We start from the raw sequence: 24,268 nt of genomic DNA, 5'->3' as shown, positions 1-24,268 counted from the left end.
TGGATGGAAAAGAGTCAGTGATAGATCAAAGTAAGACGTTAGAGCCTGGATTTTCCTCCCATTGGTGGGTTTTGAGTGGGGCGGTCCTAACACCTATCAATGTGAAACCACCCCCAGCCCAATGAAATTTCCTCCCAGAACTTTCATTAGACAAAGCAGTTTGGCGACCAGAAAACTGCGCTTGACTGCCACCGGAAGGGAGGGAAATGCAGTTCTGGAGCAGCCTTGAAAAGACTGTAGCAATTCAACGGCAACATCACTTCTCAACAAGATGGCAGAAGGAGTAGTAGCAACTTGAAGAGCCCAGATTTCCTGATGGAAATGGAGATGCTGCTGTGGACCATGAAGGACCATTTGATAGACACTGAGGGTAGATGCAACATCGGGTGCAGGCTGTCTGGAGGGAGGTGGCAGAGGCAGTCAGTGCAACCTCCACCATCACAAGAATTGCCACACAGTTCAGAAAGAGATTCAATGATCTCACAAGAGTGGTCAAGGTAAGTCAAGGCACTGCTGTGGCAGAATGGACTTCTGATGGGGCTTTAAAGGAACTGGTGGATTTTTTGGGAACTCAATTCAGTTCCAGTTTTTTTATAGCAGGTTTGAGGCACTGGGCTTTAAAAAATGGGTTTTCCTCTGTTTACGCCCCAAATCTGCCCAAGAACAGATAGTGATTCAGAGGAAAATTGAAGCCCAGCACAAATTCACACCCAAAGTAGTTTCATGTCACACACATGGCAAAAGCTAAGATCATGTAGGATTTAGTACCAGCACTCTGATTCATGCCCAGAACAGTTTCATATTAAATGCTTGCAAAAGGCAAAGAAGATTCAGGCCACAATGATTCAGCAAATTCCCATTTCCCCACTTAGAAAAAATACTTTGTATTATAGTTTACTTAAGGGAAAATAAACTGATTTAAGCAATCTCCATGCAGGTGGCATTGAAATTATGAAAGATGATTTTGCTGAACAAATTATATAATTTTCCAATATCAAATTTTAAAGTCTCTAGAGTTTGGGATTTCCTTAACCTGGCACAGAAAGCTTAAATAGTCACAAACAAAAACCACATCAAAGAAAAGTTGACAAGTTTACTTTATTATTGACCAGATATCTTTTAGATATGTGTTAGATGGGTTTGGCCAACTTCCTCGTTTACAAATTGAACATATATCAATCGGCCTACATCCTAGGGTTTTAAAAGATGTGGCTGCAGAGATAGTGGATGCATTGGTTTTGATCTTCCAGAATTTCCTAGATTCTAGAATGGTCCCTGTGGATTGGAAGGTGCAAATATAACCCTGCTATTCAAGAAAAGAGGGAGAGAGAAAATAGGAAACTACAGGCCAGTTAGCCTGACATCAGTAGTAGGGAAAATGTTAGAATCTATTATTAAGGACACAGTAACAGGGCACTTAGAAAATCTATGATTAGGCGGCGTCAACACAATTTTATGAAAGGGAAATTGTGTTTGACAAACTATTCGAATTTTTTGAGAGTGTAACTAGCAGGGTAGATAAAGAGGAACCAATGGATGTAGTATATTTGGCTTTTCAAAAGACATTCGATAAGGTGCCACATAAGATTAGGGCTCATGGGATTGGGGGTAATATATTAACATGGATTAAGGATTGGTTAATGGCCAGAAAATAGAGAGTAGGAATAAACAGGTCATTTTTGGGTTGGCAGGTTATAACTAGTGAGGTGCTGCAGCTATTTACAATCTATATTAATGATTTAGATGAAGGGACCAAGTGAAATGTATCCAAGTTTGCTGACGATACAAAGCTAGGTGGGAAAGTAAGCTGTGAGGAGGACGCAAAGAGTCTGCAAAGGGATATTGACAGGTTAAGTGAGTGGGCAAGAAGGTGGCAGATGGAGCATAATGTGGGGAAATGTGAGGTTATTCACTTTGGTAGGAAGAATAGAAAAACAGAATATTTTTTAAATGGTGAGAAACTATTAAATGTTGGTGTTCAGAGGGATTTGGGTGTCCTAGTCCATGTAACACAGAATTTTAACATGCAGGTGCAGCAAGCAATTAGGAAGGCAAATGGTATGTTGGCCTTTATTGCTAGGGGGTTGGAGTACAAGAATAAGGACATCTTACTGCAGTTGTACAGGAGTTCAGTGAGACCACATCTGGAGTACTGTGTGCAATTTTGGTCTCCTTATCTAAGGAGGGATATACTTGCCTTAGAGGCGGTGCAACGAAGTTTCACTAGATTGATTCCTGGGATGAGAGGGTTGTCCCATGAAGAAAGATTGAGTAGAATGGGCCTATACTCTTTGGAGTTTAAAAGAATGAGAGGTGATCTCATTGAAGCATAGAAAATTCTAAGATGGCTTAACAAGGTAGATGCTGAGAGGCTGTTTCTCCTGGCTGGAGAGTCTAGAACTAGGGGATGTAGTCTCAGGATAAGGGGTCGGACAGTTAGGACTAAGATGAGAAGGAATTCCTTCACTCAGAGTGTCGTAAATATTTGGAGTTCTCTACCCCGGAGGACTGCAGATGCTTAGTCGTTGAGTATTTTCAGGTGTGAGATCGATAGATTTTTGGACTCTAGTGGAATCAAGGGATATGGGATCAGGCAGGAAAGTGGAGTTGAGGTCGAAGATCAGCCATGATCTGATTGAATGGCGGAGCAAGCACGAGGGCTCATATGGCCTACTCCTGCTTCTATTTCTTATGTTCTTATGTAAGTCCGATGATATCCTTGCTCGATTCCCTGCCAGTGGAACATTTGCCAATTGTGCATGAGTGGAAGAAAAGGCACAAACCTGCAATTTTCTTGAAATCTGACAGTTCTGGTGAAAACAGAGCAACTATGCAGTTTTTGAAAATGGCTATTCATACTTATTGATGTATGAATGAGCCATATGATTCTGTAATCAATTCTACCTTTACTACATTATAGTTTTGGTAGTAACACATGATTTTATGTTTTGCACCGTTTGGATTATAGCTCCCAATTATGTCACTGCAGGCCAATTATATTAATACAGAACAAACACAGTTATATTAATATAGGTCTCAGGAGTTAAAGACAAAACAAAATCAAGCCAGATGCTGTATAGGCTTTTTTTTGGACATACTGATTAATACAAATGCCAGAAAAGAACTTGCTTTCTGTGTTTGTTTGGAGGTGAACTTCCTCTATATTGGAGAATGGAACCTTTACCTGTTCCTGAAATTTTTAACTCCAAAACAGAGATCATTTTGAACCAGATTTGACCAAAAATATTGAGAAACAGTTGTGTTAATCACTAATCCATGGAAAACTAGTGCAATGTTGCTGAACCACAGTAGGTAGTCGAGCTTTAAACACTCTTAAAAGAATAGATCTGGCTGAAAGTTTGCTATTAACACCTATGATTGTAAACAATTTTACAACACCAAGTTATAGTCCAGCAATTTTATTAAATAAAATTGCTGGACTATAACTTGGTGTTGTAAAATTGTTTACAATTGTCAACCCCAGTCCATCACCGGCATTTCCACATCATGAACACCTATGATGTTGACCTTCGCATGGACATGGAGAAGATTTCCTCTGATGTCATTTGCATGATGAACGTAACTGGAGAGTTTGTCTGATTGCTATTTCTAACAAAGTCTTTGGTGCATTCTTTTAGAACACTTTTGCAATTTTGCTAGAAATGTCAAACATTGAAACTCTTTCTGCCAGCTTTAGGAGCATAGGAACAGGAGTAGACCATTCAGTCCCTCCCCCTGCTCAGCCATTCAATTAGATCATGGCTGATCTGCACCTCAACTCCATTTACCCTGTAGCTCCAAATCCCTTGAAACCCTTACCAAATAAAAATCCATCTCAGACTTGAAAGCTCCAATTGTCCCAACATCGACAGCCTATGTTGCTAACACAAAGAGACCAGAGGATATCTTTCCCAAGGTTAACAATAAACGGGTTTACCTCTTTGTTAGCACAATTCAGAAGTGAATTCCCCTCACCATTTCTATTGACCAATGCCAATAAGTGAAGTTATTTCGGTTATTACAGGCTCTCTACTGCAGATGCTGGTATCGTTGTGTGACCCCCATGCAGTGATAATGAAGACGAACCATCGGAAATATGGACATACCGAAATATAGACACAGTTTAGAGTTCAGCTGGGATTTACACTGCGGCATTTGACGCTATTAATGAGAACCAGTTCAGATTCAATCCATTGTAAGCAAGAACAGTTTAGTGTGCTGAATTTATTTTGCGCTATTTTTAATTAAATGCGACGGAGTTCAAAAACTTTTCAATTCAGATCCTTTCACGGCTTAACACAAGACAGCTACATAGAGTGACCGATACTACGCATATTTTGTTATTCCTCAGACCGTACATTACTGTTGTTATAAAGTACACTATTTCAACACCAAAACACATGTGCTCATTTATAACGCCTCCAGCTCCAAGATACCAGAAGATGTTGGCGAAACTGCGAAACAAGTGTTGCTGATTTCCCCATATTAGGTACTATAGGATTGTGTAAGATACCTGGTCAGCTCTATAAAACCCAGCCCGTGTAAAAAGATTTAGTTCATTGCAAGATTCTTCGACTGAAAAGATGAGCTGCTTCAAGCTTCCTGTTGTTTTTGTGCTAGTTAATCTAGCACTGTGTTTAGCTCTTCCGCTCAGCTCTAAAACCGAACGATTCAGCGAAAACGACTGGAACCAATGCCGGGTATAATATACACCTATATAAAACTAGTAAATATATCTAATAAAACCAGTAAACATATATATATATATAAAACCAGTAAATATATATATAACCTATATGTATATATATAACCAATAAAATTACAAATGTAATTCCCTTAGTGCGTTACATTTTTGAAATGCAGTTAACATTATTTATACATTAGAAGAACTTATGGACCGTTTTGCCCTGAAGTAAACATTGCCTTCCTTTTTCTAATTAGAAATACCTGAAGACATTTTACAACATGACAGAGGCAACTTCGAAAATGAGAAGTAACGGACTAACAAAAAAGATTGGAGAAATGCAAGAATTTCTTGGTCTGCGGGTGACTGGGACCCTAAACAGTGAAACCCTGGCAATAATCAATAAGGGCCGCTGCGGGGTCCCTGACCTTGAGCAGTACACTTTATTTCCAGAACAACCTCGGTGGCCCCGCAACAGAATCACTTACAGGTACAGAGCTTGGCTGAGTGGGCATTGATCTTTATACCAAGAGGAATCAAATCAAAAATAGCCTATTTTATTCACTTCCTTCTTCCTCAACAGAATTGTAAACTACACGCCGGACCTGAAGAAACAAGAGGTGGATAATGTTATTTCCTTGGCCCTTAAAGTCTGGAGCGATGTTACTCCTCTGAACTTTGTCAGACTCTACACTGGAGAAGCTGATATCATGATATTGTTTACAAGGGCCAGTAAGCTCAACCATTCTGTTTGTGTCCTGGTGGAATGATTTGATGTTTGCTTTATTTTCTATCTCACGAATACCGTTCTGATGCTCTGTATTCCTAGGTCACGGAGACTTTAGCCCATTTGATGGACCGAGTGGTGTATTGGCTCACGCTTTTGCCCCTGGATTGAACATCGGTGGCGATACTCACTTTGATGACGATGAAAGGTGGACGTTGTCAAGAGATGGTAAGGAGCTTCCAAATATTTCCAAATACTGCAGCCACTAAATGTAAACAAGAAAAGATTTAACTGATGGCACTTTTCCTATGGATGTCCTATTGTTTCATTAGATCTCGATCTACAAAATGTACAGTGAAGAAATCATAAGACGTAAACGTTTCTACAATTTTAATTCATTTCAAGTGTGAAATATCAAATGCAAAAGAAATGAAATCAGCCTCAATTACAAGACATGTCGTATTTATTAAAACGGATATCCTTGATTCTATTTTATTTTCTTCAAGCTGTTTCTTACCTATGGTTTCTTAGAAGTTTGAACAATTTGTGTTATATAACCATCTTCACAGGAGTCAATTTGTTCCTTGTTGCGGCCCATGAATTTGGACATGCTCTAGGACTGGGTCACTCAAAGGATAAATCTGCTTTGATGTTTCCTGTCTATTCATATGTCAATACGAACGGGTTTCGTCTCCCATACGACGATGTTAGAGGAATCCAGGCTTTATATGGTATGTTGAACATTGTGATTGTCAGGCAATATACATAATACATTATATTATAATATAAAAATGTTAATGTTTCTGTGCAATTCTTGTCCATCATCTTTCAGACATAAAACATTGTCTAATGCAGGTTTGTGTGTTACATTTGGTGGGGGAAAGTGTAAAGAAAACAAAGGTACACTCCAGGAATACAAGATACCAGATTCAGATTGAATGCAGTTCGTTAATTAATCTCCTAGTGAACACACCCAGTGTTTACTTAACATCAATTAGACTGGTCGGTTAAGGGACACACATATTGCAACAGCGAAATAATACATTGGGGTAGACTCCCTCCTCCCCAAGCGGTGTTTGGGCGACCTGTGTCCACTGGCCATTTGATAATTCCAACGGGAGTCCATTTTGAGAGCCAAGCCTTGTTAGCATTGGGCTGATGAGCTGCGGGTATAATGTCCCTGTTCTTATAAAATGGTGCTTCTTTTGACTTACCATGAGCCACACCACACAAAGTTTGCAAGTGCATGAATATATTAACACATGTCCACTATACATGGAAAGTGTCTGCCACACAAAAATCCTAAATCAAAAGCAAAATACTGCAGATGCTGGAAATCTGAAATAAAAACAGAAAATGCTGGAAAAGCTCAGCAAGTGAGGCAGCATCTGCCTCACACATGATGCTGCCTCACACAAAAATACTAATTAGTTGCTGGGAAATTTGAGACAATCAAAACTTTTAAAACAGTTATTTCAGTGTCTGTGAGCACATCTCACAAGCTCCTTTCCAAATCTTTTCAATGACCCATGTTGGTTCCTCCCCCCACCCCCACCGAATCACTGTGAGCAATATATATATTTATTGCAAAATAAGCTGAAAATGAACACCCCACTGTAGGAACTATTCATTGAGATTAATAGGATTTATATTGCATTTAAAATGCTCCAGTGAACCTTTAATTTTATAAAGCACTTTACAGCTTTTTAATAGAATCAGAATTTTACATCACAGAAGATGTCCATTCAGCTCATCATGTCTGTGCTGGCTCTTTTACAGAGCTATCCACTTAGTTCCATTCCCTATATCCTTTTAAATTTCTGCAAATACTTCTTAGTAATAGACATATTTAGAGTTTAGAATAGCTTGTTTGCTTCAATAGTCAGATAACCGTAATCATTTAAAAACCTATATTTACTTCTGATTTATCTGTCACTTTAAAACTAAAAATTCATTTTCTGTATTGTAGGAGCTCGTCAAGATCTAAGACCCCAGCCAAGACCAACACAACCACAGCCAAAACCACCTCAGCCAACAAAAGACCTGGACAAATGTGATCCTCAATTATCATTTGATGCAGTTACTAGTCTGCGTGGAGAAATTTGGTTCTTTAAGAATGGGTATTAACTGCATTTTTGGTTCTGTTTTATGCAACTTATTACACGAAAGTCATCACTGAAGACATTTTTAAATCATTCATTTAAATATTATGCAATTGGCAGCCCTGGCAGCACAGTGGATTAGTATGTGTTGATGCACTGCATCAGAGAGTGCTAAGAAATAGGATCCTGTCATTTTGCATACTGAATATTTAATCTCAGCTGAGACTATCTGGAGAGATGGCGTGCAAACATGAGTTGCTCATGTGAAGGAGGGGAAGGGAAAGGGAGACACATCTTAATGCTTTATGTTGTCCCTGGTACCTAGTTCTAGATGGAAGCACTGGTGAGCTCTCAGCAGAGTGATGCAATAGAACTTTAGAGGAAAGCAGAATTGCAAAACCATGCAATTATGAAATCTAAAACAAACTCTTTCCATTATTGCAAACTTTATGGGTTTGATTTTAAAAGATGATATAAGTAAAAATTGCATAGCAAAACTACATTAATTTGTATAATACAAAGCCTGAAATCTATGTTTGATTTTTGTTCAAGAAGATGCCACTAAAATGATTTTTTTAAGATTGATAATTACATTTGTACTGAAAAATTGCACTGCAGCGTTTTTATTCAAATCTCGGATGACATCCAGCCTCAGTGCTGGTATTTCTTTACTTTTTTGATTGACAGAGACTATGTTACATTCTATCATTATTTATTCTGGATTAAGACTATTGCCCTAAATGATGAAGTAAATCTTCTCATTATTTAGGATCTTTTGGCGAAAACACTTTCGACGCCCAGATGTGACATTAGTTCCAATCACGAAAATTTTCCCAAAAATCCAGTCAGTTGATGCTGCAGTTGAATTCAAGAACAGAGATGTGGTTGCTCTTTTCAAAGGTTCTATAACTTTTACTACTTTTTTCACACAATTTGCGTATTGTTCTACAGCACTGCACAATCAGTACTAATTACGGACAAAATATAAGCTTGAGCATTCATTAAAATTTGCAAGATAAGCCAATAAGATGAATTTTGTTTCCTCCTTTGTTTTTCTGGTAATGGATATAGGATAGGGAATGGAAAACTGAACGATCCACTTTTTGTTTTCCATTCCTGTACTCTGTGCAAAGCATATGTGGATTTAGTGAATATTTTTGAAACATTCTTCAGTCATATCCCATCTGTTCACTAAAATCACTGCTAAAATCCCACAGGATCACAATACTGGCTAATTCGGGGATTCAGAACTTTGAGAGGCTATCCTAGGAGCATCAAGTCCTTTGGATTCCCAAGATCTGTTACACACATAGATGCTGCCCTATATATCAAGCAGGAAAAAAAAGCATTATTCTTTGTGGGAGATGAGTACTGGAGGTATGTAGTTGTATTATTATACAATGTTCCCCCTTCCTCAACAATAAAGGAAAATTCTTTCAGAATCAAATTAGTATTACTAAGAACACTTTAAAGCTTAAAATTAAATATATTAGAAATAAATAACATTAATAGGTTCCCCTGACTCCTCAAGAGGATACAGATAATGAAAAATATGTTTACAAGATCCCTTTATTTTATTAATCCATATTGAATCAATGCATTTTATTCCCTTTGATTTAGTTATAATTTGATGAGAAATCAAATGGACAGAGGCTATCCAAAAAGAATAGAAGATGACTTTCCTGGAATTGGGAATAAAGTAGACTCAGCATTTCAAAACTCTGGTGAGTATTGAAATAGAGTGGAAAGATGAAATATTCAACATTTATAAAATTCTTTTTGATTTATATTTTATGCTACATTATTTTATTTGTATAATAGTTTGGAGTTTTGTTCTCATTTTTTTTCTCTAGGCTACCTCTACTTATCTAATGGAGCAACACAGTATGAATATGACTACAGGAACAAACGAGTAATCCAAGTTTTGAAACCATATCGCTGGCTAAATTGTTATTAGTTAACAATAAGTAATTTACCTTAGCAGCTGTCTAATGCATTTCTATCAGAGTACTGTACTCTTTGAAAGTAGTGGTGCTTCATAGCAGATTTTAAATTTGATTGTCTGTTTTGTGTGAAAAAGGCAGTAGGTTTTAATAATTCAAAATCCTTAATACATTTCATTTTTATATATTCTTTCACAATGATTCACATTGATTCATAACATATACCATTTTGTTTTAAAATTTATCAAGATTTTAATACATAATTAAAATATACAGGAACAATGAAAGGACAGAAACAAGATTGATACAAAGTTAACATTTTTGTGTTTGTGTAGTCCAGATCTGTATAATTTTAGTATTGTTTAAAATAGTTAAATAATACTTATTCAGTATGATAAATGTTTTACAAATTGGAAAATATCCATTCAGTAATCTCTTTTTGTGATGTAAATTATATGTAATACATAATTGCCAATTATAATTTTAATTCACACCAAAATATAGATTGAACCTTTGTTTAGATTGTATGTTACTGAAGTGTTATTAGGTTTGACTTCTTGTGTTCTTCAAATAATTTGTTACTATTATAGAACATGCTTAATAATGTCATTTGGTATTTAGCCATTCATTTGTAGAGTAACCATTCACTTTATGTAGTTAACACAACCAGTCCTGTGGCTAGAGATTTGATCATTTGAGAGATAAATGACTGTGATTTAGCATAATCTTTGAACTTTTACCAAGTTATGAGATTCAGATTAGTTAAACACATTTTCTTGCTGGTATGTTTCATATCTGTAACACTGTTAAATCACTTTAATGTATAATCTTAATTTTGCTAAATCATATGTAATTAAATTATAACTCTTCAAGTCATACTAAAAGTGACAGGAAATAAAAGTCTTGAACTGAACTTCATGTATTTAGTTTTCAATCTTGTACAATACCACACGTTAGTCATCAGTTTACATGAGGCCAAGACATTTGTATCTTTTTGAGTGTCAGGGTAATCATATAGCCATGTTGACATGGGTTAAAAATCTCACTATAATCAGGGACAGATCAAAAACAAGAAAAATGTTTTCAGCAGGTGTCTATTATATACATCCTGAATGTACCTGAACACCAAACATTTTCTATTTTCAAGAGTTTCTTAAAAATTCTTGATTATTACAAAACATATATGAGCCACTAAGTCATTGACACAAACATGTTAGCACGTTTTCACTGTGTTCCCATTTACAGATCATTACTAAACATTGATATTTCAAATTTAGCACCAGTTGCTCCCACTTACATGACTTAATTCAATATTTTAAAAAATTAGTAAACACCTTGATGATAGATTTAATAGCATTATAAAATCCTTACTGTCAAAGTATAGAAAAATCACATTGATTATACCTTGGTGGATTTCAGAGCCAGCATAGTGCACTGACATAACAGTATCTAAGCACTAAACTATGTTGGTGTAAGGTGTGTTTTTATTAAGTTTTACTGCCATGGAATGGTTCACCTCCATGACCATCTACATTCTGAGTTCCCCAATCTCAGGCATGCCCCCTTGAAGAGGCAACAAGTGTACCCTGGTGTTGAGACATGAATGAGGGGAAGAGAAACAGTGAAGATTGATAGGGTTGAACTAAAGACAAGTCGAGACATGTCCTTGCCTAGCAATTGACTTCCTAGTGTACAGATGCAAATTGGGTATTACTCAAAGCCTGGAAAAATATACATAAGATAGTTAGCTTTGAACTTGCTACTTGGTGACTGACCAACGGAGACAGCCAGCCTAGGAAACAAAGGTCAGTCAAATTTTTTTTATATTATTCGTTCATGGGATGTGGGCATCGCTGGCAAGGCCAACATTTATTGCCCATCCCTAATTGCTCTTGAGAATGTGGTGGTGAGCCGCCTTCTTGAACTGCTGCAGGGAATACAGGGAAGTCACACATCACTCTTAACAGGACACAGTAATCTGTGCAAGATCAAATTTGATGGGAGAAAACTCATACCGCATCAAGTTGAACAAAGACAGAGCAATCTTTGTGGGGCAAATATCTGTTCCAAAGCCAGTTGGTTTTAAGTGGTGTTTGAGTGAAAGACAAAGATATCCAGTCTATTAGGTGGGTTTCGGTGGGCATGTCCAAGGTATGAGCAAGGGTAGCATAAAGGGACCACGCCTTGGCTGTTAGAGGAGGTACTCTGAAGAGCTCATACCTAGGCTTGACTGTATCCTGTAACATTGAAATAAAGGCAAGACAAGAAACAAGGACTGAATCTGCCTATCAATTTACCCAATGGATTTAATTTCACTTAACTTCATTTAACTTCACCTAGGTGTTTCCTAATAGAAAGGGAGCGGAAATAGGAGGAAATTGTCTAGGTTGCGGATAATGAGTGGCACAGGAAGACCCGAATAGGGAAGAATGAAAAATACCTTAAAATATACAAAAACACTGTGAGGGGGGAAAGTTGTATTAAGTTTTATGAAGAAAGTTGCTTTATGCAACTAAGTGGTGCAATATGTTAGCACAGAATCCTGCATCTCTAGGACCTGGGATCAAATTCAGCCCAAACTGAGAAAGTAAATGTCACCTCTGCTGGTGTTAGTGTTCCATGTGAAATGGTTTTGGTCAATTTTAACATCAACAATAACAAAAAAATTGCAATTAAATAATGCCTTTCACATAGCAAAATGTCCAAAGGTTATTAACATGATGGGGGGGAGGGGATCAAAAATCAAGCAGAAGTAGGGAGACGAGCTAAGAGAAGTGATCATAGGCATGATTGAAATACCAGAGTTAGCGATGGTCAGCTGTGGTCTAAAACTTGGTTACTAATTCCTTGAGGGCATCCTGCAATGCTGACTTATGGGATGGTGCTGAGAAGTAGTTCAGAGGGCCACCAGCCTCACAATCACCTCATATAGCACAACCTCAACTTAAGCAGTCATCAAAAATGGGAATGTATAATGAGCTGACCATAGAAAATTGAGTGCAAACAGCTCACTTCTATTTTAGTCTGTCCAGAGCCCGCCAATAGCTATTCTGGTGTAAATTACACCAAAAGTGGAAAATCTAGACTTTTATGTCTCCAAACTTATATGTGCTAAAATAATTTGTATAACATAATTTTATTGATTATTATGCCAAGGATTTTACTGGCCGATGATATCAACCTTAAAACCATAGAGAATAAATCCTATTTGTTTGTCTTTCATTGAGCTGGACAAATATGAGTTGTATCTATCATATCAATTTTTACTGGTATAAACTTTAATGCGACCGGCTGCAATAATTCCCTTTGGCCCTGATAATATGCCATGGAATATCAACATACAAAAGCATATTGGGCCAGATTTTGCTGAAAAAATAATAGCGTCTCAATGACGCACTCCGTTATTAATGCACAAATCAACCAGCAATTTGTAGTGAGGAAGGGATTCCTCATGAATTGTTGGCCACATTTGCACTGCTCCGATCTCGTGATTCACCTCCCCATGATTTTCATTAAGTTGCTGCATTTGCACATTAATTGCCCATTAAACTTGCTACTGTAAGTTAAGTCTAGTAATTAACAGGGTAAGTACCCTTTTAACGACACGAAGATTGCTAATGACTGCCAATCAACCTTGGAATGAGACTCCACACTTATAATAGTGAACAATTATAAGTGTGGAATCTCATTCCTTCAGGTTGTGAATTGTTTTAGGAGATTTAATCCTTTAATAACACGGCCTCCCAGGGTTCCAAGATGGCGTCTTGGATGCGCACACATGCTTCTAGCGTGACGTGCTCTGGACGCCATCTTGGTAAAGGTATTAGCGCAAATGCAGAGAGCAAACGCTGGCATCATTTAAAGTAGGGAGAAAATGCGTACAATCGATGTGCAATGCTGATTTAAAGTGATAGACCCCATTTTGGAAATTAATGCTCCACTCAACACACTATCTTAACCACGCGCACCTGAACATGTCTTAGAGTGCCTGGAGGACCCCTCACCGGAGCTATTTAAAGGGATCATGCAGGTGTTGCACATTAGTTACTGGATTATTGCTTCTGTCTGCTGGTAGAATAGGACGTGTTTGTTGAAGCTTCCTATAATTACAGAGAGTTACTAGAGTACATTTGAGAGTGGTTTGGTAGGTACTGCCATAAAGTTCAGAAAGTTATAACTGTGGTTGAACAAGATTCCTGGCAACCATGGGTGATCTGCTAAGACTCCCGCTGGTCATTGAACATGACAGGGAGGATGCAGAGAGGTCAAGCAGAGCAGGTCAAGCTGGGAGAAGAGAGAAGAGGAGAAGGAGGAGGCGGCGCAGGGATCTGAGCGGGAGGCCATATTCCATGAGGGCCTTCAGGGAACAACACTCTTACCTCCAGATGAGCGCGGATCAGTGCCTCCGCCGGCTGAGGTTCACCAAAGAGGTCGTGACGGAGATCTGTCAACTGTTGCAGCCACAACTACAGCCTCAGAGCAGGGCAAGGACAGCACTGCCTGTGGCTGTGAAGGTAACCGTGGCGCAGAACTTCTACGGCTCTGGATCATTTCAGGCCTCTGCTGGTGATCTGAGCCACATCTTGCAGTTTGCAGCACACTGCTGCATAAGTGAGGTCACAGACATACTGCACGAGCTGCGGAACAGGTACATCACGTTCCCTCTTGATAGCGACAAGCAGAACGGGCAAGCACGAGAGTTTGCTCGCATTGCAGGCCGTTGACTGCACGCATACTGCCTTGCATGCTCTGCATATCAACTCAGCAATCTTCATGAACCAAAAGGGGTTCCACTCCCTGAATGTGCAGCTGGTGTGCGATCACACGCAGCGCATCATGGAAGTCGATGCCCGCTACCCTGGGAGCAGTCACGACGCCTTTGTTATGCAGCAGTCCAGCTATCTTTCAACTGGCTCGGCAAGTCAGAGGCTGGCCACTGGGCGGCAAGGGCTATCCCCACGTGCGGTGACTCATGACTCCGGTGCAGTATGCACGCACACGTACAGAGCAGGCCTACAGTGAGAGCCATACTGCCACACAAAACGTCATCGAGCACACCATAGGCCTCCTGAAGCAACTCTTCCGCTGTCTGGATCGTTCTGGAGGAGCCCTGCAGTACTCCGATGAGCGGGTGAGAGGATTTGTGGCATGCTGCACAACCTCGCCATTATGAGGGACCAGCCCTTGCCACTGATGATCCGATAAGACCCTAAGCCAGTGGAAGAGGAGGAGGAGGAGGAGGAAGAGGCTGAGGAGGAGAAGGGGAAGGAGCTGGAGGAGGAAGTGAAGGAAGACGCAAGGGGGCAACAAGGAACACACGCCTTGTCTGCAAGGGCTCTGCATGCTCACCTGATCTGTGAACAATATCAATAATGTGAACGACATCTCCCAAGTCACCAACAGTCCTACACTCCCCACCTGTCCTCTCCCACATGACCATCAAATCGCCCTCCATCTGATTACACATTGCTTTCTCCCTCAGCTCATTGCAGAAATAAAAACCACCACCAAATGCAAATTCAAAGTCACATTTATCAATTAACAAGTTAAATTATGCAAAGAAAAAGACACTATTCATGCTTGTGCATTCCCTTAGTGGCTGTCATTCCTGTGCCTTTACCTATCCTAGTGCTCCTACAAGGTGCATCCTCAGTGACTGGAGCATAGGTGATGGAAGGCTGTTGGCCTTCATTTGAGGAGTGTGCAGATGGCCTTGGAGGACGACCTCGACCAGCTCTTGTCTGGGACAACCCGGCTTCAGACTGCACCATCTCGGCATGGGCTGCAGCAGTCTGGCCTGGCTGGCTGATAGGCAACAACAAGGGCACTGGTGGAGGGGCAGGGGTGGGAGCAGGAATGCTGTCATCCAGAGAGAGGACAGCAGGTTCAACTGCCATGGCGTCACTGCCATTCTCCCGGGGCGGCGCCTCAGCACTCCTGGTGATCAGCTGGAGAACGAATTGCTGGAGTGCTGTGATGCCCTGCGAACCCTGTTCCACAGTGGTCCCCTGAGCCACAATAGCAGCAGTCTGAGCTTTCATTGCAGCAGTCTGAGCTTCAACCATAGCTTTCAGACCTTTGGTCACATCGAATTGCGCTGCAACGGAAGCCATGACATCATCCATCACGCACTGCCTCATGGGTGGGTTCCACAGGTGTGCGGATGGAGGTGACCACCTGTTCCATGTTGGAAAGGATGGGCTTCAAGCTCTGAGCAAAGCCCTGTGCCAAGTTGGAGCTGGACTCCTCCATGCCCCTTCTCATTGTGCGCAGGCTTTCTGGCAGGCTTTCCAGTGCCCCAAGCATTTGTTGGTGTACGCCCATCAGCCGTCTTCTGTAGCCTGGCCCATTGAAGTCCTCATCTGACTCCTCTGTAGCAGAACTAGTGAGTGACCTCGTCCTCCGGCGACCTGGCACCTGTGGTATCCGTCCCCTCCGCCCTGGCTCCTGCACACATGTGCTCGGTGTCTTTCCACGAGCAGATCCCTCCTCTAACCTAACCTCTAAAGCACGCGCAGTGTCAGTGACTGAGCTGGTGGATGCGAGTGTCAGATCGAGTGACGGTGTGGCTTCCGTGCCCTCCTCCCCCTCCTCCTCAGACGGTGCCGCCACATGTTCTTGGGTATTTGCAATGACAAAGGGAAACAAGTTGAGTTGTGGAGCGGGGAGAGGAGCAAGTAAGACGTGCGTGCTGGCAGCATCTGCAGCACGTGAGTCAGAAAAGATTGTGGGAGGAGGGAGATGTGGGAAACGAGAAGGAGCATTAGATATACAGAGACCCCCTTCATCGGGATCTCCAGTGCAGCCACTTTATCCTGCAAGACAGAGGGCAGTGTGCCAGTGAGTATCCTGCAAGGTGTCTGGGTGATGTGCCTGTCATGGTTGAATAGCTGCCAGTGTGTGTGACCTGTGAGTGGTTGTTGTGCAGCCTGCAAGTGTGGTACTATGTGAGGGTGAGATGCAGCATGCCGAATGCAGCATTGCGTACGGATGGGCAGTGTTTGTTGGTGGATGAGTGATGGGGGATGTGTCATGCATAGATCAGTGATGCAGTTGGTCGGATGTGCCACTTGACACTTGCATTCACTCGCCTTGATCACTCGTGTCAAATCGTTGAACTTCTTTTGGCACTGCACCCACGTGCGTGGTGCCATGCTCCTGGCGTTGACTTGCTGGGCCATAGCCTCCCAATGCCTGCGGAGCTGGAATCTGAAGGGTCTCCTGCCCCCCCTGCGGATACAGGTTGGCCCTCCTTTCATCCACCCCCTCCACCAGGGCCTCCAGTGCATCGTCTGAGAAGCGTGGGGCGCGCTCTCGTACCGGTCCCGCGATCCTTCCTGCCATCTTTCCCTTCTCCCAGTAGTCTGTGCTCCTGCCCTTTAAAATGTGCACCTGCCCCATCTCGAGCTTCCTGATTCTCCGTGCAGCCTCTCAGCAGCACAGGTAGCGCTGGCTGCATGGAGGAATCATTCTAATTAGCAGGCAGCACAAAGTTCACTTTCTGCCTGCGCAGGAAGCATCAGGCTTGGGTTAGTCGCAGACCGCGGTACCCACACCCGGTTTGTGGCCTTGTCAAATTTAACCGCACACTGTTTGCCCCATTGTTCACCGAGGTCTCAAATGCCCTGTTGCCTTCGCCATGCTGATGTCTGCTCACACTTCTAGCAAATTTGTGGGCAAAAAATGTTAAAACCTAAACATGCATAAACAAGTCTAACTAACGGGGCATGCCAGGAGATGCCGCGCTCCAGCAAAATCTGGCCCAAAGTACTTATCTGAAATTCTTCCCTCCACTATTTTAGTGAATGGTTAGCCAAATTATTTTAAATGGGTTCAATGAGGCAAAGCAGAGGGTGGAATTTCAAACAAACATTTTAAGTGATCAACTATTATTTAAGTGCTCAACTATTATTGCCCCACAGTTAATTTTAGGACCTTTGTCTTTTGTTGAACTAGACAGCACTATACATATAGTCCCAAAATTGCAAGACTCTGCTCACAGTTTCACTCAATGGTAGTACCAATTGGAGAATTAGGTGTGGAAGTTAATAGTTCCGACTCATGGTGCTCTTGATTTTCCAACCAATATATATTAAGTTCTAAGAAATAACTTGCATTTATACAGCACCTTATTATATCCCCAAGTTGTCCCTAAGTTTCACAATTAATTTCTTTGAAGTGCACACACTGTGATTATAAAGGGAAATGCAACATTCCGCAAATAATGAGCTAAACAGTTACGTTGTTTTTGGTGATCTTGATTGAGAAAAGACTGTTATCCAGGACACATTCCTGCTCTTCTTTGAATAGAACTATTAAATCTTTTACATCTATATGAACCATCAGAATAGGGCCATGGTTTAACACCTCATCTGAAATGCAATAACTCAGCACTGCATTGAAGTGTCAGTCTAGATTACACACTCCAGTCCTGGAGCAGGGCTTGAACCCACGGTCTACTAGCTCAGAGGCAAGAACGGTACCAACTGAGCCAAGCTGACATGTACAACACCTATAAGTTGTGACACTTATAACTTATGAAGTACAGATTACAGAAAACAACACCCATTTGTTTTAGTTATTTTGCTTGGTTGTCATTCTTAATAGTATGTCAGTATTGTGTGCACTGTGGTACCAATATTAACTGAATTAATTTGAAAGAATTAACACTTTAATTTCAGCCTATAATTTGAGCTTCTCCTACATTAATGCACCTCAGTCCGACTAACTAGGTAAACATAACAGCACAACAGTCCTATCTTATTTCAATTCTCAAAGTGATAGATTATATTGGGCCAAATCTTAGGAACATAGGAACATGAGGAGGCCATTCAGCTCCTGTTCCGCCATTCGATTAGATCATGGCTGATCTGTATCTTAACTTCATCTATCCACCTTAGTTCCATAACCCTTAATACCCTTGCCTAATCTTGCTGGAAAAATAATAGCGTGTGTCATTAATGCGCAAATCAGCCAGCAAGTGCAGGGGATTAAAAGAAACACCATGAATTGCGAATATCCAGAACTTGCTGGTCGATTTACGCCGCTCTGCCGTTATTTTTAAGAACTTGCTGGATTTGTACATTGATGGCCCATTAAACTCGCAGCAGAAAGTTAGTGTTGGTGATTAAGAGTGTAAGTACCTTTTTAACAATGTGATACTTGTTAATTCAATGCCAATCAACTTCTCTGGCCCAGAAAAGGAACAATTTAAACTGTTCAATCTCACTCTTGCATGTAGTAAATTGTTGTTAGAGATTTTAAAAATGTCAAGTTTTAAATTTAAGTTTTTTTCTTACTTTTCCTTTTTGTCTCTCTTTTCTTTCTCTCTTAATCCAATCTTTCTTTCCCTCTCATTATTTCTCTTTCTGTACCTGATTTGACTCTAATTCATCCTCTTTCACCGCCATTCTTCTGTTTCTTTCTCAATCCTTAAATCTCATTGGTTAAGAAGATAGATTGTTGGTCCCGTCGTTCACTGAGGTCCCAGATGCCCCGTTGTCCTCACGGCCCCGTTAACAGTTCACACTTCCAGCAAGTTACAACGCGAAAAATATTCGAGCTGAAGGGCGCAGGACAAAGTCTAAATAATGGAGTACACTGTGAGATATTCTGCTCCAGCAAGATTTGGTCCAATACCTTTATGTTGGTAATCGGGATAACCAAAGATTAATAGAAGCAGACTTTGCTACCTTACAAGTTTCTGCGGCAAAGAGTTCCACTCTTTCTGAAATATAGCGCCATTAAAAATAATTAAGCAAGCATAACAGAATCTATTATTAAAGCTATTTACATCAGTAATGAATCATTTTTTGATCCTGTTATATTCTCTTAGACAAAAAACAAAAAATACAAGAACACAGCACTCGAGCATAACGTGAATGATTTGATGAAATGTTGGTAGATATTTTGGTATCCAACATTCTAATTACTAGTAGAAAGCTTGCTCATAAATTAGATAGTTTCAGTGATTCATATCCGTTTCTTCGAACAGCTGGAAAGCCGAGCCCTTTATCCCCTGAAGAGTCAAAAAATCAAACACTTCCTACTTGAATTTCAATTTAGATAAAAGGATTGTTTTATTTGCCTAGCCTTCATGCTCTTTAACACAATTTGATGCCAACCAATCTGCCTGAACTGTACTGTCAGCTGCTGCATTCCAAACGCTGAAAAGTGGGTGGATCTTCTGAGCAGCCAGATAAATGCAGGTAAATATTTCTTCAATTGATTTTGTTTTGGTTTTTGTTTTAATTGTCCTTTTTGCAAATTATCACCCATCAAACCAAAGAAAATGCAGCCAGTTTATATGCCTACTCCACATGGGCTGATTTTAACTTATCCCAACTGTTGCAAATGAGGTGATAATACAGTTAAAATGGCGGTGCAGTGCTTACTGCCCTGTTCGCGACTCCATTGCGGCCGCTGCCATTTTGAAAGGGGACTACCGTTGGGCGTCCGAAAAGCCTGCCTGTTTCAGGTGGTAGGTCCCATTTAATATGCAAATAGGGGTCCTATGATGTACATAGGACGCTGATTGTCATTTTAGGAGAGAACTGATCGGATCATGTGCCGTGCACTCTCCAATTAGTGCCATAGGCGATAGAAATGAAGAGGCCCAGCAAAAGTAAGTTTAAAATTATTTTAATGGGGCGAGGAGAAGCAGTTGTATGTAGAGCAGAATGTAGCATTCACTACATGCGAGTCATGTGACAGTCTGCTGGGTCATGTGCCTTTATTTCAACTAGCTTGGCAACCATATTGTGCATTAAAACACCAATAGATGAGCAACATTTTATGCTCAGACCAGGATTTGTATTTCAATAGTTTACTGGGATCAGGAATTCAAAAAAAAGTGAAAGGGAAGTGACCATAAGACCATAAGAGATAGGAGCAGGAGTAGGTCATTTGGCCCCTCGAGCCTGCTCCGCCATTCAATGAGATCATGGCTGATCTGATTTTTACCTCAACTCCACTTTCCCGCCTTTTCCCCATATCTTTCGACTGGCATATTTAAATTCTGTAGCAATCAGGTATGCATTTATAACTTAATTTAATACAAAATTATAACAATTCAAAATTATGACCCAACATAAAGACAATATGTGTTAAATGTGTATTAAAAGCCTAAATCCTTTGTGCACACATTAAGATCACAATAATGTGACATACTTCACTGACAATTGTTGCTTGATTCTGTGTAACGCAATCTCTTTTACACGTGACATACAGGCATTGTTTAAGTAGTTGTCTTGACTTTCATTGTGTGAACATTAATACCTGGAATGACTAGAGCATTTTCACTCTAGATTATGGAGGGGTCTGCACCATAGTAGAGCGCAGACTTGTGATATCCATCACAGGCATAAAACATATTGTTAATGTATTGTCTTCCAATCAACACCCTGATGTGGAGATGCCGGTGATGGACTGGGGTTGACAATTGTAAACAATTTTACAACACCAAGTTATAGTCCAACAATTTTTATTTGAAACCTAGCATTCTGTGCTGTCTGGAGACACAATGGGATTCAGGCTCACTATAATGGTATGCCCAGCTCCAACTTCCATGTTTCTGACACTGGTATCATACAAGTACCCAACTTGTAGCCATAAAATTAATATTTGATACTAGTCAGTATGATATGAGACAGTTTGCATTTGCCATGTTGAGTCTGGGCCAGAATCCATATGTGAGTCATTTCAGTACAAAGGCCTGTATCAGCATATGACCCTTTATAATTGTTTGTAATCATTGGAGAAGTGTGATAACATCTACATGAGATCATCAATACACTCATAGACACATCGCACTCCTCCGCAGAACAATTATAGAACAAGTCAAGGGTACTGAACACCAGCTGCAAAATAAACACCACCAAACAGACAGGAAAAGCCTATTAAGCTTACAACATTTTTAACTTCTGCTAATTTTATTCCCTCTGTCTGCTTTCTAACTTAGTTGTTAACCTGCAGTTTCAAAAAAATATTGACAAGTAAAATCAAGGAAAACCCAAAGATGTTTTATAAATACATTAAGAGCAAGATGAAAACTAAAGAAAGAGTAGGGCCTATTAGAGACCAAAAAGGTAACCTATATATGGAGGTGGAAGATGTTGGGATGGTTCTTAATGAATACTTTGCGTCTGTCTTCGCAAAAGAGAGGGACGATGCAGACATTGTAGTTAAGGAGGAGGAGTGTGAAATATTGGATGGGATAAACATAGCGAGAGAGGAAATATTAAGGGGATTAGCATCTTTGAAAGATGATAAATCACCAGGGCAGATGAAATGTATCCCAAGCTGTTAAAAGAAGCAAAAGAGGAAATAGCGGAGGCTCTGACCATCATTTTCCAATCCCCCCTGGGTACAGCCGTGGTGCCGGAGGATTGGAGGATTGCTAACGTTGTACCGTTGTTTAAAAAGGGAACAAGGGATAGACTGAGTAATTACAGGCCAGTCAGTCTAAAATCAGTGGTGAGCAAATTATTGGAAGCAATTCTGAGGGACAGGATAAACCGTCACTTAGAAAGGCACGGATTAATCAAGGACAGTCAGCACGGATTTGTTAAGGGGAGTTAGTGTCTGACTAACTTGATTGAATTTTTTGAGGCGGTAACAAGGAGGGGCGATGAGGGTAGTGTGTTTGATTTGGTCTACATGGATTTTAGCAAGGCTTTTGACAAGGACCCACATGGCAGACTGGTCAAAAAAGTACAAGCCCATGGGATCCAAGGGAAAGTGGCAAGTTGGATCCAAAAATTTGCTCAGTGGCAGGAAGCAAAGGGTAATGGTCACTGGGTGTTTTTGTGACTGGAATGATCGACGGTGGGGTTCCGTAGGGCAAGTACTAGGTCCTTTGCTTTTTGTGATATATATTAATGATTTGAACTTAAATGTAAGGGGCATAATTAAGAATTTTGCAGATCTTACAAAAAGTGGCTGTGTGATTGATAGTGAGGAGGAAAGCTGTAGACTGCAGGAAGATGTCAATGGACTGGTCAGGTGGGCAGAAAAGTGGCAAATAGATTTCAATCCAGAGAAATATAAGGTAATGCAATTGGAGAGGGCAAACAAGGCAAGGGAATGCACAATAAATGGGAGGATACTGAAAGGTGTAGATGAAGTGAGGGACCTTGGAGTGAACATACACAGATCCCTGAAGATAGCAGTAGAGGTAGATAAAGTGGATAAGAAGGCATATGGAATACTTTCCTTTATTAGCCGGGGCATGGAATATAAGAGCAAGGAGGTTATGCTGGAACTGTATAAAACATTGGTTAGGCCGCAGCTTGAGTACTGCGTACAGTTCTGGTCACCACATTACAGGAAAGATGCGATTGCATCAGAGAGGGTACAGTGGAGATTTACAAGGACGTTGCCAGGACTGGAGAATTTTAGCTATGAAGAAAGATTGGATAGGCTGGGGTTGTTTTCCTTGGCACAGAGGAGGCTGAGGGGTGATTTAAATGATGTGTATAAAATTATGAGGGGCACTGTGGCAGAGTGGATAGGAAGGACCTATTTCCCTTAGCAGAGGGGTTAGTGACCAGGGTGCATAGATTTAAAGTGATTGGTAGAAGGATTAGAGGGGAGCTGAGGAAAATCTTTTCACCCAGAGGCTGGTGGGGGTCTGGTACTCACTGCCTGAAAGGGTGGTAGAGGCAGAAACCTTCAATTCATTTAAAAAGTACCTGGATGTGCATCTGAAGTGCCGTAACCTATATGGCTACGGACCAATTGCTGGAAAGTGGGATTAAGCTGGGTGGCTCATTTCCGGCCGGTGCGAACTCGATGGGCCGAATGGCCTCCTTCTGTGCCGTAAACTTTCTATGACACTATGATTCTCTTAACCATCATTGATGTCCCTGTGTATCCCAGACACCACAGTGACCATCTATAGTATATTAAAAATCTTACATCCATGCATACTCCCTGACAATTTTTTCCATGATAAATTCCACATCCATATTTAGAATGGAAACTGCGTATGTAAACTTGTCGGGCTGTAATTCCACCATTCCACCAGTGGAGGCACTGCAGTGCTACCACTGGCAGAAGGATGTCATTAAAGTGTGAGGATGTGCCACCAGGTAATTCACAGTGCACGAAGGAGCTGGCGTAGTGGGGAGTGGGTGAAGATGTGCCACCTTCCCAGTGGAGGCTGAGTAGAAGGCTGAGCATGAATTCATGTTGTGGGACCAGAACTCATGGATACTGATCTGAAAAGAAGGATGTTTGCTGAACACAGTGCAGGCTGTGAGGTCAGTTTCCAAATATGTACAGCAACTGATAGGTGTGACTCTTGAATCTATAGCTCTCATTTGCAGCAACATCAGGAATACTTTTTCTTGTTGCAGGCACCAATGGAGCAGAGTTTTTTATGTATTCGTTCATGGGATGTGGGCGTCGCTGGCAAGGCCAGCATTTACTGCGTATCCCTAATTGCCCTTGAGAAGGTGGTGGTGAGCCACATTTTTGAACCGCTGCAGTCCGTGTGGTGAAGGTTCTCCCACAGTGCTGTTAGGAAGGGAGTTCCAGGATTTTGAACCAGCAACAATGAAGGAACAGCGATATATTTTCACATTATGATGTTGTGTGACTTGGAGGTGTTCCCATGTGCCTGCTGCCCTTGTCTTTCTAGGTGGTAGAAGTCGCGGGTTTGGGAGGTGCTGTCAAAGAAGCCTTGGCGAGTTGCTGCAGTGCATCTTGTGGATGGTACACACTGCAGCTATGCTGCGCCGGTGGTGGAGGGAGTGAATGTTTAGGGTGGTGGATCGGGTGCCTATCAAGTGGGCTGCTTTGTCCTGGATGG

General features: G+C 41.0%; 1 protein-coding gene across 1 annotated transcript in view; it reads left to right on the top strand.

Moving 5' to 3' along the window:
- Positions 1-10,369, top strand: part of LOC137323195 (uncharacterized) — an 85,912-nt gene extending 75,543 nt beyond the window's left edge. The window contains exons 11-21 of the mRNA XM_067986703.1: positions 3,485-3,590; positions 4,556-4,700; positions 4,942-5,174; positions 5,268-5,416; positions 5,514-5,639; positions 5,981-6,142; positions 7,381-7,531; positions 8,283-8,413; positions 8,731-8,890; positions 9,134-9,237; positions 9,367-10,369. Of these exons, the coding sequence (XP_067842804.1) occupies positions 3,485-3,590; positions 4,556-4,700; positions 4,942-5,174; positions 5,268-5,416; positions 5,514-5,639; positions 5,981-6,142; positions 7,381-7,531; positions 8,283-8,413; positions 8,731-8,890; positions 9,134-9,237; positions 9,367-9,470 (1,571 nt within the window). The 3' untranslated portion in view covers positions 9,471-10,369. The remainder of the gene's footprint in view (positions 1-3,484; positions 3,591-4,555; positions 4,701-4,941; positions 5,175-5,267; positions 5,417-5,513; positions 5,640-5,980; positions 6,143-7,380; positions 7,532-8,282; positions 8,414-8,730; positions 8,891-9,133; positions 9,238-9,366) is intronic.
- The last annotated feature ends 13,899 nt before the right edge of the window (positions 10,370-24,268 follow it).

This window comes from Heptranchias perlo, chromosome 6 (genome assembly GCF_035084215.1).
Source record: "Heptranchias perlo isolate sHepPer1 chromosome 6, sHepPer1.hap1, whole genome shotgun sequence".
Classification (NCBI taxonomy): Eukaryota; Metazoa; Chordata; class Chondrichthyes; order Hexanchiformes; family Hexanchidae; genus Heptranchias; species Heptranchias perlo.
The sequence above is the reverse complement of the archived record's forward strand: the minus strand, read 5'-3'. Positions and strand labels throughout refer to the sequence as shown.